At 37.2% G+C, this 14921-nt stretch overlaps 1 protein-coding gene across 3 annotated transcripts in view; it reads right to left on the reverse strand.

Moving 5' to 3' along the window:
* Positions 1-9397: 9397 nt before the first annotated feature.
* Positions 9398-14921, reverse strand: part of ccdc186 (coiled-coil domain-containing protein 186) — a 38308-nt gene continuing 32784 nt past the window's right edge. For all 3 annotated transcript variants that reach the window (XM_042507512.2, XM_088069859.1, XM_088069860.1), the window contains one exon: positions 9398-14161. In XM_042507512.2, coding sequence (XP_042363446.2) covers positions 14078-14161 — 84 coding nt within the window. In that variant the 3' untranslated portion in view covers positions 9398-14077. The remainder of the gene's footprint in view (positions 14162-14921) is intronic.

The following is a 14921-nucleotide window of genomic DNA, read 5'->3' on the forward strand; positions in this document are numbered from 1 at the left end:
AAACAGTTAAAATACTATTGAGCATAGTATTTTTAGTATTTATTTATTGATTTTATACATGGTCTCCCTTTCTTGGAGAAAGAAATGAGAGCATAAGTTGGTGATCCAGCAGCGTGAAGAGCCACTCACTCAGCTCCAGCTGCATTTAGAGACAAATCTTAGTGCAGGGGTGGACGAAACCAATTAAAGGTTGAGAGGGGCCTCAGAGAGCTTCCAATATTTTTTTTAATGCAAAGTTCAGTCTTTCAACAAATATTTTCAGCCAATATTAATTTAGTAAAGGCACTCATTACTTAAAAAAATGGCAACAAAACCATTGACTTCATTGACTTGAGTTGGAAAATAGTTTATGCATTTTAACATTTATATGAACTGTGGTTAAATGTAGCTAAATATATCATTCAATTACAAACAGAATGACAGATAATTAGGATTCAGGGCTTTTTATTATTATTATTATTATTATTATTATTATTATTATTATTATTATTATTATTATTATTATTATTATTATTATTATATCATTATTATTATATCATTATTATTATTATTATTATTATTATTATTATTATTATTATTATTGTTATTATTATTATTGTTATTATTATTATTATTATTATTATTATTATTATTATCATCATTAGGCCTATTCTTGTTTCTTGAAACATATATCATTTATAAATTTAGATTAGGGTTATAAAACATTTGAGGCTGAAACCTTGGTCACCTAGGCCTAAAGACATCACTGTGAAGGGGTAAACAACATTTTTGCGGTATTTGTGCAAACTGATATAATACAATATTTGTTATGTTTATTACTGATTATTATTGCAATTGATAATCACTATTAATGATTTTGGGGCATGGTTGCACATTGTTACATAGTCATTTCTTAAAATATTTTATCAGAATTTAGGGATACATTTTGAGCATATTTGAATATTAGGATGCCAGACATTAATGTCTGGCACAGAGTTAACACGACAGTAGGTTTCACTGGAACATCAAAAAGTGTTCACATTCAAAACTTTCGAAACGTATTGAATAATTGTGTTTATTATTATTAATATTTTCCAACTAGGCCCCTTTTTCCCTTTTTTTTTAACTCTCAGCTGCATACAGTCTCATGCAGGAGCCTCTTGAGTATGCTGTTTGATTGTTTACATTTTCCACAGGCCTCGCTCCGAAAGCCTAAAGAAGAGGTTTTAGTAAACATCATGACAGCTGGTGTTATGAAGTGGCTCTGAGAGGAGAGAACCAGTTCTTTCTGGGGAATATTAATTAGCCCCTAAGCTGGACGTCTTTAAAACACATTAGCATGATGTGTTCTGCTAATGGTGCTCTCCCAGAAGGGCCGAGTCGTACATTTCAATTAGAACCCAAAAACTGAATGGAACTGAGCTCAGCTGTTTTGGCTAATGAACATTGTTTGGATATGATTGGCTGGACTGATGTGTGTGAATGAGCCCCAGCTTTTAGGAAAAAATAAATAATGAAAACAGCAGCGCAGTCAGTATCATTGATGGCCTCCTGGCAAAGACCCACTTCATTATTAAACATTGTTTGTTTGGCAGGAAGTTTGTGTTTTGGGCAGATTAGCAGTGGGCTCACAGATGGAGGAGCTAATCAGCGGCTTTAAGAATAACTGTCCCAAATTGCTTGTGTATCAGTGGACATTTTGGCTGCTCTGACTCAAAGACGATTAACTGATAACTTCACAGTGACCTCTACAATAAAGGAGGCAAACACAGTTTACATTGAGAAACGCGGCTGCTCAGTGATTTACCTCGTCAAGTCTAAACATTCCTTTAAAGGGACAGTCCAACCCTATTTTTGCACCAGTTTTCACCATACACACCTCAATCAAACAAGAAAAAGAAAAAGAAAGGTTAAGTGTATGTCCCAAAATGTGGAACTGTTCCTTTAGTTGTATTGCATTGCTCCTGTTCAGTCTTGTCCACGGAATATGGGGACATTTCGCAAGCCCAGGTGCAACTCAAGGTACAATCATTGTCTATAAAATTTCCATATTCCCTGACATTAATGCACACATGAACTAATTCAAACATGGTTTCACGGCATAGAATAAAGCCAGACATTTTCCACGACCTCCCAAATCACCACATCGACACTGCACTGAGACTTTAAAGGTGTGTCTGGAGCTCTTTCAGATCCTCTCAGGCAACAGGTGTGAGGTTTCATTCAGCTATTACATGGATGTCCAGATCACGAATATTGTCTCTGCCAACCACCGCCTACTGCCATCTGTACTCGATAAAAGACCGACACAAACATCATATAATCATCAATATTAAAACATTCAGACTATGAGACTTCCTTATGAATTAGTAATCTCCTTTACCAAATGCTGCTGTGATACTGATACTAAGTTACTGTAACATTGGCTACAAATACTGTCATTTTCTTCCAGAGGAGGATCAAGGGGAGGTTGTTTCTGAGCCGAAAGTCAGAAAAACAAAGCAGTAAATTTTGCAAACCAGAAATGTCAGCACCTTGTGATAATTGCTGCTGATTGCTTATGATTACAACATTATCACATCCCAATGGATGTGCTAAAGTCATGCAAAAAGAGCCTAAAAGTGCACCTTTTGCACATCTTATCCACTTTTAGATAATTTCAAATATGATGTTTGTTAAAGTCACAGTTAGTTTAACCCTGGAAAAACCTGGAAAAACCTGGATCGTCATTTTTTCTTGTGCTGCCTTCAGGCGCCTTTCACAAGTATTTCAAGCTTTGAATCCTGAGCAACTTGGTTTGATTTCTTTCTCAGACATGAAAAAAAAAGACAAAGGAGCAATTTGACAAGAAATGTCCCACAAATTGCAAGAAATGAGTAGATTTTAAAAAAGCTAGTTAAATTTCCCAGAGGACTACATTTAAAATGATTATTATATATTTAAAATGATTTTTATAGAATTATTAGAATTTTAAGTAAGTTTTTTTTCTTGTCATATGATAATGAATCTTTGATAAGAAACAAATTCCTTCTTCCCATGTTTTTTTAAGTATATATATATATATAATGGATGTACAGTATAGCTAAATGACAAGCATGAACTTGGGGAGACCCTACAGCTGGCAAACGCTACCAAACACTGGTAAGACTCAACTTCCGTTGCCTAATAATTGTCTTGTAACCCTGTAAGATTAAATTCCCCTGTGATTCTTTCCACTCTTACTCACGCTGAGAGTGTTGAGGTGCGGTGCCAAAAGCAGGTGCCACGCTTCATGTGTCCATCTGTTTGGATTCCCATGTGAACTTGGCGCTCAACGGTCTCCATCTGCCAGACTTTGGCTGGCTTTGACTGCAGAGCACGCAAAGATTGGGGAGAGTGTGGTCAGTCACGCTCAGCGTTCATCAATTAAACTGTAAACCAATGCTGGTGCACTTAAAGAAGTATGAATTATGAAAAGGAGCACAATGCAGAAAATAGCATTTTCTCACTGGCTTACTAGTTTCTCACAATAGATTAGATACAATTGGCAGAGTCAGAACATTGAAGGACAGCAGCTCCAAAAACCTACTCTGACTTTCTTTCCAAACTGTATGGGGTGCCAACATCATGAGTCTCGACCTTTCAATAAGATGATGAGTCGGTGTACAGGATGTAACTGTGTGCCAACAGCAATGAAAGAAATGGTTTGACATTTCTATCTGAGTCAATATCTGTCTGTTAAACAAAAAGCTACAGCCAAAAAAGTTGGTGTCAGTGGTCAACTGTCAGTTGGTTAAACACCAAGAATATTTTTGAACAAGTTTGTGGCCCAACTATGAGGCAATAACCACCTTTAGCATTGCTAGCTATGTTAGCACAGTTAGCAGTGTCAGCACAACTAGTGGTGCCAACATTGTTAGGAATATTAAACAGGATTTGCAACTCAAAATAAAGTTTTTTACTCACCAGGGCTATGTGGAGATAGCCACCATGTAATGCCGTCCTATGACTGGGAATAAGCAGCACCGCTGACTAGCTCCTACCCGAGCTGGGTGCGGCACAGAGCAGCGTCGCAAAGGCTAATGTTAGCTAGCCCAGGGTGGGCAGTATTATTATATTTCCACATAATAATGTGGTCAGCAGGCTATCTGTCATCAAAGCCCCAAAAAAACAAAATAAAAGGCACACAGCAAAAAATAATTTTACTTTCACTACCTATAAATGGACCGTTTTTTGAAATGTTGTGCTAAAGATCAATTATCCAATGGGGTGCTGGATTAAAAGAAAGATCTTGCTTGTTTTTCATGTCATGTGACGTTTTAGGGCGCTTAACTTAACTGGTTTGTTAACATTTAACCTTTTGAAACCTGGATCGACATCAGTTTCTTGTGTTTCATTCATGTTACAAGAAGGCAACGAGAAATTCAGAAAATGAAAATGAACTTAATATTAGTTTAAAAAAAAATTTTTAAAAGAAAAGAAAAGAGAGAGATACAGACAGAGAAAATATTAGATTAGAAATTAATGATTAAATCAAAATTTTATATTTTAAGTTAACTACATTTAAATTTTGCGTATTTTCTTGTTTGTTTTTTTCCTTCCCATTTTTCTTGTCTTTTTTGTGCTAATTTTTGAGTTATTCATTTTTGCTAATTTGGAGTAATTTCTTTTAAGGTTGCATGTAGCATTACTTTACATGTTTGCGATTAGAGATTAAGCCAATTCGCTCAGGTTTCAAGGGGTTAACTGATGTCGAGCTATTGAAAGCGAAATTTACCTCAACTGACACGCAAAGGTAACAAATGTGCCTGCTAGTATCCTAGTCTAACCCTAACAGTCAGTGCTTGACATGTTTCATTAATCCAAAGCCAAATCTGCAAAAAAAAAAAAAAAACATGTATGTAACCACATGTATGTGCCAAACAACCAGATGCAGTGACTTGATGTTGATTTTTAAAATATTTATAGCCTTCCTTTGGACAGCTATGCTAAGCTAAGCTAATCGGCTGCATGGCTCCAGCTTCATTTTGAACAGACAGATTTGAGAGTCATGTTGATCTTCTCATCTAACTCTCAGAAAGTATTCTTTTAAGTCACCAGGATGACTTCACCGATGAAAGCAAACATTATCATAGGGTCCACTTCTGACCCCTGGGTCTCTAAGTTATCTTTTCACCCAGCTTGCAGAGATCTGACCACCATCATCACACATGCAAGCATTTTAAGATGCACATGTTTGCAGTTTAGCCCTAGTGCAGGCCCTAATCCTTTTGAAATCCTCTTTCTTTCAAGGAATATTGTTAACAGCGCTGGCTGCTGGATTAAAAGTCTTTCACACATTGCAGTTCAAGAGGTTGACTTGCAAACACGTGATGAGTGGCTGCACAGAGTGTTCAAAGCTCTCTGTGAGGCCAAGCTGAGACTAAAAGGGGGAGAGTGCCCTTTTGCAAAACCGCCAACTGATATTGGGGTTTTTCCCCCTCACAGTAAAAGGCCACTGCATCCAACCAGGAAAACATCACAGTGGTGCATCAGATCCCCTGCACCTTTAGACTGGCTTACTTAGCCGACAAAGCAAAAGTAAACAAAATGGAAGCGCGTGGTGATGTCTTAATGTAAATGTAATAGACAGGGGGTCTGTTTTGCTTTTTACATTTGAATATTGTTAAGTGTAGAGCAGATTAAGTCTTTGAAAATAAAATCTCAAATTTAGCTTTCATTTTAAAATTGTCAGGAAATTGCATTTTAATTCATATTGTGACTAAAATATTGCTTACATTAAAGACATATCAGGTTACATTATTTAAGATTATTTACATTATTTAATCCTAATCTCATTTTAAATTCAACTAAAATTTGAATATTGTTTATTTTCACAACGGTTTACAACTTTAACAATTAAAATTAAAATAAACGGCTTTTCTATTTCATTTTGATATGATCATAAAAATGCCCAAATGATTGTGTGAAAATGGAAAATGACAATGAAATCTGCAATCACTGCATTTTAATTTTTACTAAAATAACACCTATATATGAGAAAATTAAAATTTTATATTAATTTTCTGTGACTCATACATTATGACCTTTTCAGATTATTACTGATGCATCACTGCATAAATAGAGCTTTGCTCTTGTAGCTGATCAAAGTGAACCTATTTATTTATTTATTTATTTATTTACATTTTTCTAATACTTGTTTTTGTTTATTTGTTTATTTATTTGTTTAATTTGTACTACAGATTTTAGATTAGATGTGATTTTTTTTATTTTGAACATGCTAAAAAAACATATATGTAAACAAAAAAGAAGAAAACAAAACAAGAATACACAGCAAACATATTTGTTAAACAAACCAAAATGTCCATGTCCAAAACCAGAAGTGAACACTTATCATGTCCTTCCCCCTTTTTTCAGTATTTTATCAGTAAACTTGATATTAAACATGAATATTTAAACTTTACACTCTAGTGTTCACTGTACCAAATATTCAAAACCCAACAATAATGCATCAATCAAAACAACATTTGTTGAATGTTCTACATTCTACATTTCCACACAGCAATTGCTCCATAAATTAATCCCTTTGACTGTAATACACCGATATTTTGCATTAAGTCCTCACTAATAGTCTCTGGAATATAAAAATTCCTCTTAAATCATGTCGAGTTTCGCTCATGTGAAGCAACTAGCAACTAAAGTTTTTTGCGCTAAGGTACAATGCTTAAATAAATGTACTTAGTTACTTTCCACCTGACTGCAGAGCAATAAACAGGAACACAGCCTGTTTGAAGACCTTCATCACTCTCGTGGCTCAGGTACTGCCTTCGTTGCTGACTCTTTGCACTCAGCACTAATCCAAGGCTGTGACTGTCTGCCTCCAGCAGAAAGATACGGACTACAATCTCTGAGCTCTGGTTTAAGAATGAGGCAAGAAACATTTCATTCATAAATCCATTCACTTAGTGAATGTACACTGCTTAAACCTGCAGCTTGGCACATTTTTTTAAATTGTTACAAATCTGAATGTATCACAACACTGTTGGAGAAAATGACCCTCAATTTAGAGGTTGGAGTGAAGCATCTGAAGAGGCAGAGCAGGAGAGCGGCATACAATCAAAGCATTACTAAGACGCTCTACATGTGGGAGGGATGATTGTCCTAATGATGTCTAATCATACACCAGATGCATGCATGAATAATCCTATTTTTTTTTTTTAAAAAAAGGTCTATTTTTATGCAGATTTACAAAACACTTAAGTTAAAAGATAATGCGTGGACTGTAATAATTCTCATTACAGAGCCCCATTCGTATTCAAATGTTTTTATCTTAATGTTGCAGCTGTAGCTGTGCCTGCCTCAGAATTGGATAAACACAAACAGACGGACAAGAAGAGGACAGGCTTGTTATCTCTGCTCCTTGAGAGCTACTGTGGTGGTTTCCGCTGCGTCTAAAGGACACAGGCAATGCTTTATGAATTCAAGGGTGGTCATCTAAGCTGATAGGAGAATCCTTTATCAGCGAGCTAAAAATAGCCTGTCAGTAACCATTGCCCTGAATTGGATATCTGAACCTGCCGTGTGCCGCCATGCACGCCTGCGGAGAAAATGAGAAAAATCACTCATATGTGACAAGAATGTCCAAGGAATCAAGTGTCTTATTTTCCTGCTAAATTATGCATTATTTTATGACAGGTGCTATCAGTTGGTCCGTAGGTGTTTTTCAATGTCTGCACATGTGCATGCGTGGGAAAGAGTGATAGCTTCTGCATGACGTGTGCAGATTGATAGGGTGACTAAGGGTATTGTTCAACAAAACTATATTTTTTATCCAAAAGAAATGACATAGATACTGCCACAAATTCTCCATGTGAACTAGGGTGTCATGTAATGCACAGCAGGTGGACCCAAGTGGATGAAACAACAGAAATGTAAAAGATAACTCAAATATGAAGGAAAAGCAACTGAACAACAGATGTCTAAATCAAGGATCAAACAAAGACTAAGCTGAAAAACAGGACTTAAATACAAACTAGACTGATGAGCAGTTGAAGTGCAGGTGGAGAAATAGGGCGGAGAAGCTCAGGTGAGGAGAATAAAGTGATTAATAACAGGCAGGGAGCTGACTGGCATGGAGGGAATAATGAGGCTGATATAGGGCAGGTGTGTAGATGGATAAAAGAGGGAGAGGTAAACTGACACCACAAAACCAAGATAACAAAATTTGCTTAAAGGGAACCTAAATGCGCCTTATACACTAGATCCGTCTTCCAAAACTGGGACATAGAGCAAAATGCAAAAATGAATAACATATAACGAGTGCTTCACCAATGTAGCATTGCACTTCAATAACAATTTCAAACTGACAATTAAGTCTCATAAAACAGGATCAAAATTGATGCATCGGCTTTTTTTTTTTTTTGCATGTATTCTTTCTCTGGCCTATGTCAAAACCTGGTGCCTACATTACCCACAATGCAATTTGACTGCTGACACTTCAGTACAGGATTCAGGTGTGTTATGTTACAAGCAGCTAATGTAGCCTCGAGCTGCTAGTCTCAAGCAGATGCAGCCTATAATGTTAAGCGTTGTGTTTCGATGAAGAGGCCATCAGGATATGTTGGAGGCGTTCTAAGTTTATTCTGACAAAAGATGTAAATAACAAAACCCTCCGTCAGTCGTAAATTATGCTTCTTGAGCCCCTCTCCCATGGAAATCAACAGCAAAAGGGCATAAAAAAGCACACATTCAATATTTTAAACACAGACAACATACCTGAACAAAGACTTAAATACCAAAAATGTTAAGATTTGTTGCTTTTCTTTGTCTTATGTGATATTAAAACCGTATATCTGTTTTGGACTGTTGGTAGAACCAAACAAGCAAAACTTAAACACCTCACCTAGGGCTCTTTTGATCTGTAGTGGACACTTTTCAATATTTTCAGACATTTCATCGCAAACAGTGAACAACTAAATGACAATGAAAATAACTGTTTGCTGCAGCTCTCCTTTGAATCTTTCAGTGTTACTTTTGAATGTATACATTTTGGTAAATGTAACTCCAGTGTCCTTGACAATCTAGGTCACTTACACATGAATTATGCCTTCACTGACACTAAAATGACAGGCTTTGGAGAGAAGTTCACCCTTGACTTGTTTTCATTTGGATTTTGGGAGTATTCCCTCATCGTTGGGTTTAAATCATCTGAAGGGCTGCCTGGTTTGACTGACAGCAGTGCAGTGATGTCCATGACCTTCAACACTGCTGACACTGCCACTTTTGAAGTGGGACATAAAGCTGCATGCCACAAAGAGTTCCCGTGTGAGAGGTTATCTTTGTGCAAAATGAACCTCAATTTTACTTCATTACTCTGTAACTGAAAAACAAATACTAGAGCAAAAAAAAGAAGATATGAGACACTGCACGACCTTCGAGAGAAATTTAAGACTCATCTCCTTTTATTCCCTGGAAACACCATATATACAAACATAATCCAGAATCATTATTTTTAAAAACATCTTATAATTTTACAGAATGACATATTTACAAATGTATATTATAATCACAGTTTGAATATTTCACAAAAAGAGAAGGGGGGAGAATCATTGCACAGCAGGAAGAAAACAGAAAAATGACAAACTTCTCATTTAAGGGGAAACTTTGGTATTTTTCAACCTGGACTCTATTTCCCTATGTTTTGTTTCTTAGTAACTAATGAAGGAAAAAGTTTTTAAAAATTTGTCAGGTATTGGACAAGACTGTTGCATCCAGCAGTTGCAAAACAGGCTTTAATGTAGTTGTTTTTGCCACGGACAGACAGGTTTTAATTCTAAGTGTCTTAAAACATAATGGGAATATTGGAAAGGATCCATACAGAGATAAGACATTTTTGTTAAAAATTAAGATTTTGTAAAGCCAGAAACAGCCCCAATTGCTACTGCCATAGCCACCAGACTCCATTCAAATAAATAGTAATTTTATCACCACGAAACAAATAACTAAAAGTCATCAGAAACTAAATAAAACAACAAAAATTGTCTTTGTTCCGTCTTTCCATTGTTCCAATAATCTCTGACTCTGATTTGGTTAAAGTAAACCCTTAAGTCAACCAGTTTCAATGAATTAGATGTCAAAATATGCTGACTCTGTACATGCTTAAATTACTGTTAATTTGAATGGAGTCTGGTGGGTTTGGTGAAAGCGATTTTGGGGCTGTTTCTGGTTAAACAAAAAGGATCTTTGTAACGAAAATGTCTATCTCTGTGGGAATCCTTTCCAAAATGTTGTCCAACACTTATGACAAACTGTGCCTGTCAGTGGCAAAAACAAGCGACTAGACAGTGCACAAATGCCCTAAGTGTTTACATATCAGCCTGTTTCCATGCTGGAAGCTGCAGGGCTCTTAATACTGAACTCATTTCAAAAACTTTTGTCTCCAGTTGTGATCTTGACACAACAACATGGAAAAATGGGTCCAGGTTGAAAAACTGAAGTTACCCTTAGATGTCACATTTTGACACTCACACATACTGAACAGCATTTCTTCATACCTACATACTAACACATGATTCATTCATCCACACGCTGCTGCAGCATGGCTTCGTTTCGGGGCTGTGGAAAAGTGTGAAATCTCAGATCAGCTTGAATTTTTTCTTACAGGTGACAAGCTTGTGACCGAAACAGAAGACGCGTATTAGCATGCCTCTGAGAATTACGAGGAATTAGGAAATCCCATGCCAGTGTTTTGCATAGGTTGTATTTAACAGACTGCAAAAACAACAACTGTCACTTTTTTTACCTATTCAGCAGCAAGCAGCTTATTTTCACATGAAAACATCTGGATAAATTTCATTTTGGAATAATCAACTGGCTTGTTAGAAAGAGAAAACTAAATGTAAAGTGATCATACTACAACCTTACTGAACCTTCTAAATTTTAAAAGGTTACTAAATTACAATATAAAGGAGAATAAAGTTGTAATCTCCAGATTTACTCTTTGTACATTTACATGCTGATCCCACATTGCAAATAAATAATTTTGAATGAAATAAAAGTAAAGATTTAAGGACTCCATGACCTCAATCCTGGAAAGTTTCATCTCTATTCACGTAGTGGGCCACTGCTACTTCACCTCGGGATGCACGGGAAGGGATCAAGCTGTAACCATTCATGACCCATAAAAGTGTTTCTGACAGTGGAAATAAAGAGATAGAGGCTTTATGTTTTGTGACAGCTTCTGCAGAGGCCAAGGAAACTTAAGTGATTTTGAATCAAGCTCTGTGCCCTTCATACTGTGTGTTTCTACAATAGACTAAACATCTGTGAATGAGAGAGAAAAGCTGCAGGTGTGTGTGTGTGTGTGTGTGGCAGACTCTGCTCTAAATGCAAATTAAGTTTACACCTCCACATGAAACAAACTTCACGGTCAATGCGGTGAAAGCTTACAAGCCCTGAAAGCTGAAGCATGCACACAAGGTGTAAACACAAGAGCTTGAGAGGTTTAAAAGAAAAGGCACACATGCAGCCATGCACGCAGACACACAAACACACAAAGTTGGACAGTTCTAAATATTCAGACACCTGCACAGTCGCATGTTGCACGTACACAAGCATAAAAGCCGACATAAAAAACAGCACACTTGTGCACAAACGCATTCAGAACGAGAAAAAAAAATAATAGAAAAAAAAACAAACAAAAAAATCAATGAAAGGAACAGCATTGCACTTTGTCCCTGGATATATTTCTGTAGGTTCCATTGGCTTTCCTGAGCTACAGCTACACATCTCTTGTCCCTCTGATTCTTCTACACTTGATTTACTTCAACGGACTCAGTGACACTACAAGGAAAAAAAAAGATTATGACAGGAATACCTTCACATTTTTGTCTTTTTCCTCCTCCTCTCACAGATCATATTGTGTGTGCACGGTGCAAAGAAAGTTTCTGCACGCTATTAGCATCTCTGCACCCATTGTTTGGAATAAGGATGCTAACAAACCACTTTTAGGGAAGCTGAATAATAAACTTTAGACGCTTGTTTCTGATTAAGAGAATCTGTTGCCAGTTGGTACTAAACAAAGATTAGTGTAGGAAAGTCAAAAAATATCTTAAAGGAAAACTTTACCCTCAAAATTTGTTTATGTATCAGTTACTCACACTGTGTGAAGTTGAATTCAGGAAGAAATGTTTTTCTCATGTGCCACCAGGGTGAAAGAATAATCCAAAACCTGAGAAAATTCTTGATTAATTGAAGTCATAGGGGGCCGTGTTTACCTTTGGCAAATCTGTAAAAAAATTCCAAACACATGCATTTTTGCTAAAACCTTACATGTTAAATATTTCTGCATAAGGGTAACTGTATGGGCAAGTGCAACTGAGCTCATGCAATCCATAGAGTTGCAAAGATGCAGCACTCATCTGTGCATGACAAAATGCATGTGTGGGAAGTACAGAGGACACAACTGGATAAATGAGATCTGGATTGTACTGCATGAGTTATGTGAAGGTTTGTAAACAAATGTTTTGATAAAATTTTGCTGCTGTAAAACATGGCCCCTTTTTACTTGAGTTCATCAAGAATTTTATGTTTTTGGATTCTTCATTCATCGTGGACACATGCGAGAAAAACGTCTACTTCACCAATTCAACCTGACCCGCGGTAACTGTTATACAAAGGACATTTTGTGGGTGAAGTATTCCTTTAAATTAAAAGCAAAGGCCAAAACTCTAAAAGAAAGTTTCTGAAGTGAAAATGCATGATGATAAAAATAAAAATGGATAACCCAACAAATAAAATGTCATGTTTATGCAAACAAAAATGAAAATAAATAATCACATTCAAAATTGGCCACATTTCAGCCTTAAAGAAGCTGTATGCGACATTCTGAGCATATCTATAATTCAGAGTCTGGGGTGGCATTGTCTGCACCCTGCTTTCAACATGGAGGTGGCTGAGCTCAGCGAGCAACTAACGATGCTAACGGCACAAAAGTGCCAGCTCACATGCACGGAAGCAGCCAGACCGTCTACCACAACCCACAGAGACACTCGGATAACAACACACACACAGGGAGCGTGACATTATCTGCTCAGGACATCATTACTGCACTCCATCTTCACATAGCAAATAGTTGTTTGTTTCTACATTAATGTTCTGAATGTCGCATACAGCACCTTTAACACGATAATATACTTCAGACATTTTCTTCAGTTTTCGACAGCTTAACATTGGGATACTTCGCGCTGACAGTACAGTGCTGTTGGCTGCATGAATCATTGCAAAGACAAAGTCTGCTTCCTTCAGTCTAGCACCGGTGTCACACAGATGGGTGGGTCTGCTGATGCGAGGCACCTTGCTACAACAGCTTCATCATAAGTGCTGTGTGGAGCAAAAGTTGATGAAAAATGCGCAGGTGGCACACAAGGTCTCCCCAACAAGCCAGGGCTGATCTTTTTTCTTTACTTTTGCTTCTTGGAGTGCTGTGTTGTCAAGTTGAAGCAGCAGCTTTTCAAAAAATACATTTGGCTTATTGGCAGACGGACATCAGAAGACAAGCGGAGAGCATGCTGGGCGATGATCATCTCATTTCAGTTTACTCACTGTACGGAGGACAGAGCTGTGAGGAGACAACTGTACCAGAACAGTCTTTTTTTTCTTTTAAATAAGATTATTTAATTGGCAAATCTGATTTTGTCGTTTTGGAGAATTTCCCCGGTAGAATTTGCTATACATTCATAATTATGGCATCCTCAGTCAATTAGTCTACAAGGCAGTTAGTCTCTCTAGCTTGAAGAAACTGGCCTGAGGAGTTTATCTTGGCAAGGCTCGGAGGAGATGGACATTGGCCAGAGGAAGATTTGTTTTGTCAAGGGAGGCGGTACAATGTGGACGGATTAACGACAGTTCAAGTAAGTTCAGAAACGTTCTCCAAAATGGACCAAAAAGCAGCCTGAGGTGCTACTGGCACTTACAACATTCAATTTGCTTCTTCATACGTTAGAAGAATCACTGTGTGTGAATCTCAAATTTTGCTCTCCCTTCATAAGATATTGGGTTGGAGGTTCCTTAAGTCGTTCTTGGTCCTTTTATTCCTCCTCTTTCCTGTGACGTCGTTGCGTCACTTCCTCCTCACTCCATCGTCAGGATCTCTCTGCTGTTTTATGAGCCTCTCAATTTCAGCCCCCAGAGTCTGCAGATTCTCCTGTTAAAGACCATAAAGACTTTTAGACTCAAATACAACATGTTAAGGTCTAATGTGTATGACTTAAGGGGAGATACTGGCAGAAACAGAATATAATATAGTAAGTACGTTTTCTTTGGTCTATAATCAGCTGAAAATAAGAATTGTTGTGTTTTCGTTTCCTTAGATTGAGCCGTTTATATCTACATAGGGTGCGGATCCTGGTCCGTGGAGTTGCACCGGCGTGTTTCTACATTAGCCCAGAATGGACAAACCAAACACTGGCTTTAGATAGGGCCATTCGTGTTTTGTGTTTCCACATCGGCCACCGTATAGTTAGCACCCCTCCACAATGAGAGCGCCAGAAAAACACAGATTTAAGTGTTCACCCAGTGTTTTAACGATTTAAGTCTCCGGGTTCGTTCGTTTTTGAGAGGAAGAATCCTCTGTGCATAATTCTGCACAATGAGAAAACTTCCTGAATGTCTGGATCTTAAGTTATCAGAGAAAAAAGGGAAGCACACATTAGCACTGAAGGAAGAAGTTTTAGCTGGTTGCAATCTGCAATCCTAAACACTAGATGCCACTAAATCCCCCTAAATTTTACACAATGCACGCTAGATAAGAGGGACTAATTTGCTGTGAACCAGCAATAACACACGAAAAAAGGAAAATATGTTCAAGCATTTTTGCCTTTTTCCAGTTTTTTCCTATGTGAAAATATTCTTAGTAGAGAACAAAAACAGCGTTTTAAAGTGTGACATTTATAGTTTTAATATCA

Source organism: Plectropomus leopardus, chromosome 19 (assembly GCF_026936395.1).
Source record: "Plectropomus leopardus strain MGB_pleo_1.0 chromosome 19, ASM2693639v1, whole genome shotgun sequence".
In the NCBI taxonomy this organism is placed as follows: Eukaryota; Metazoa; Chordata; class Actinopteri; order Perciformes; family Serranidae; genus Plectropomus; species Plectropomus leopardus.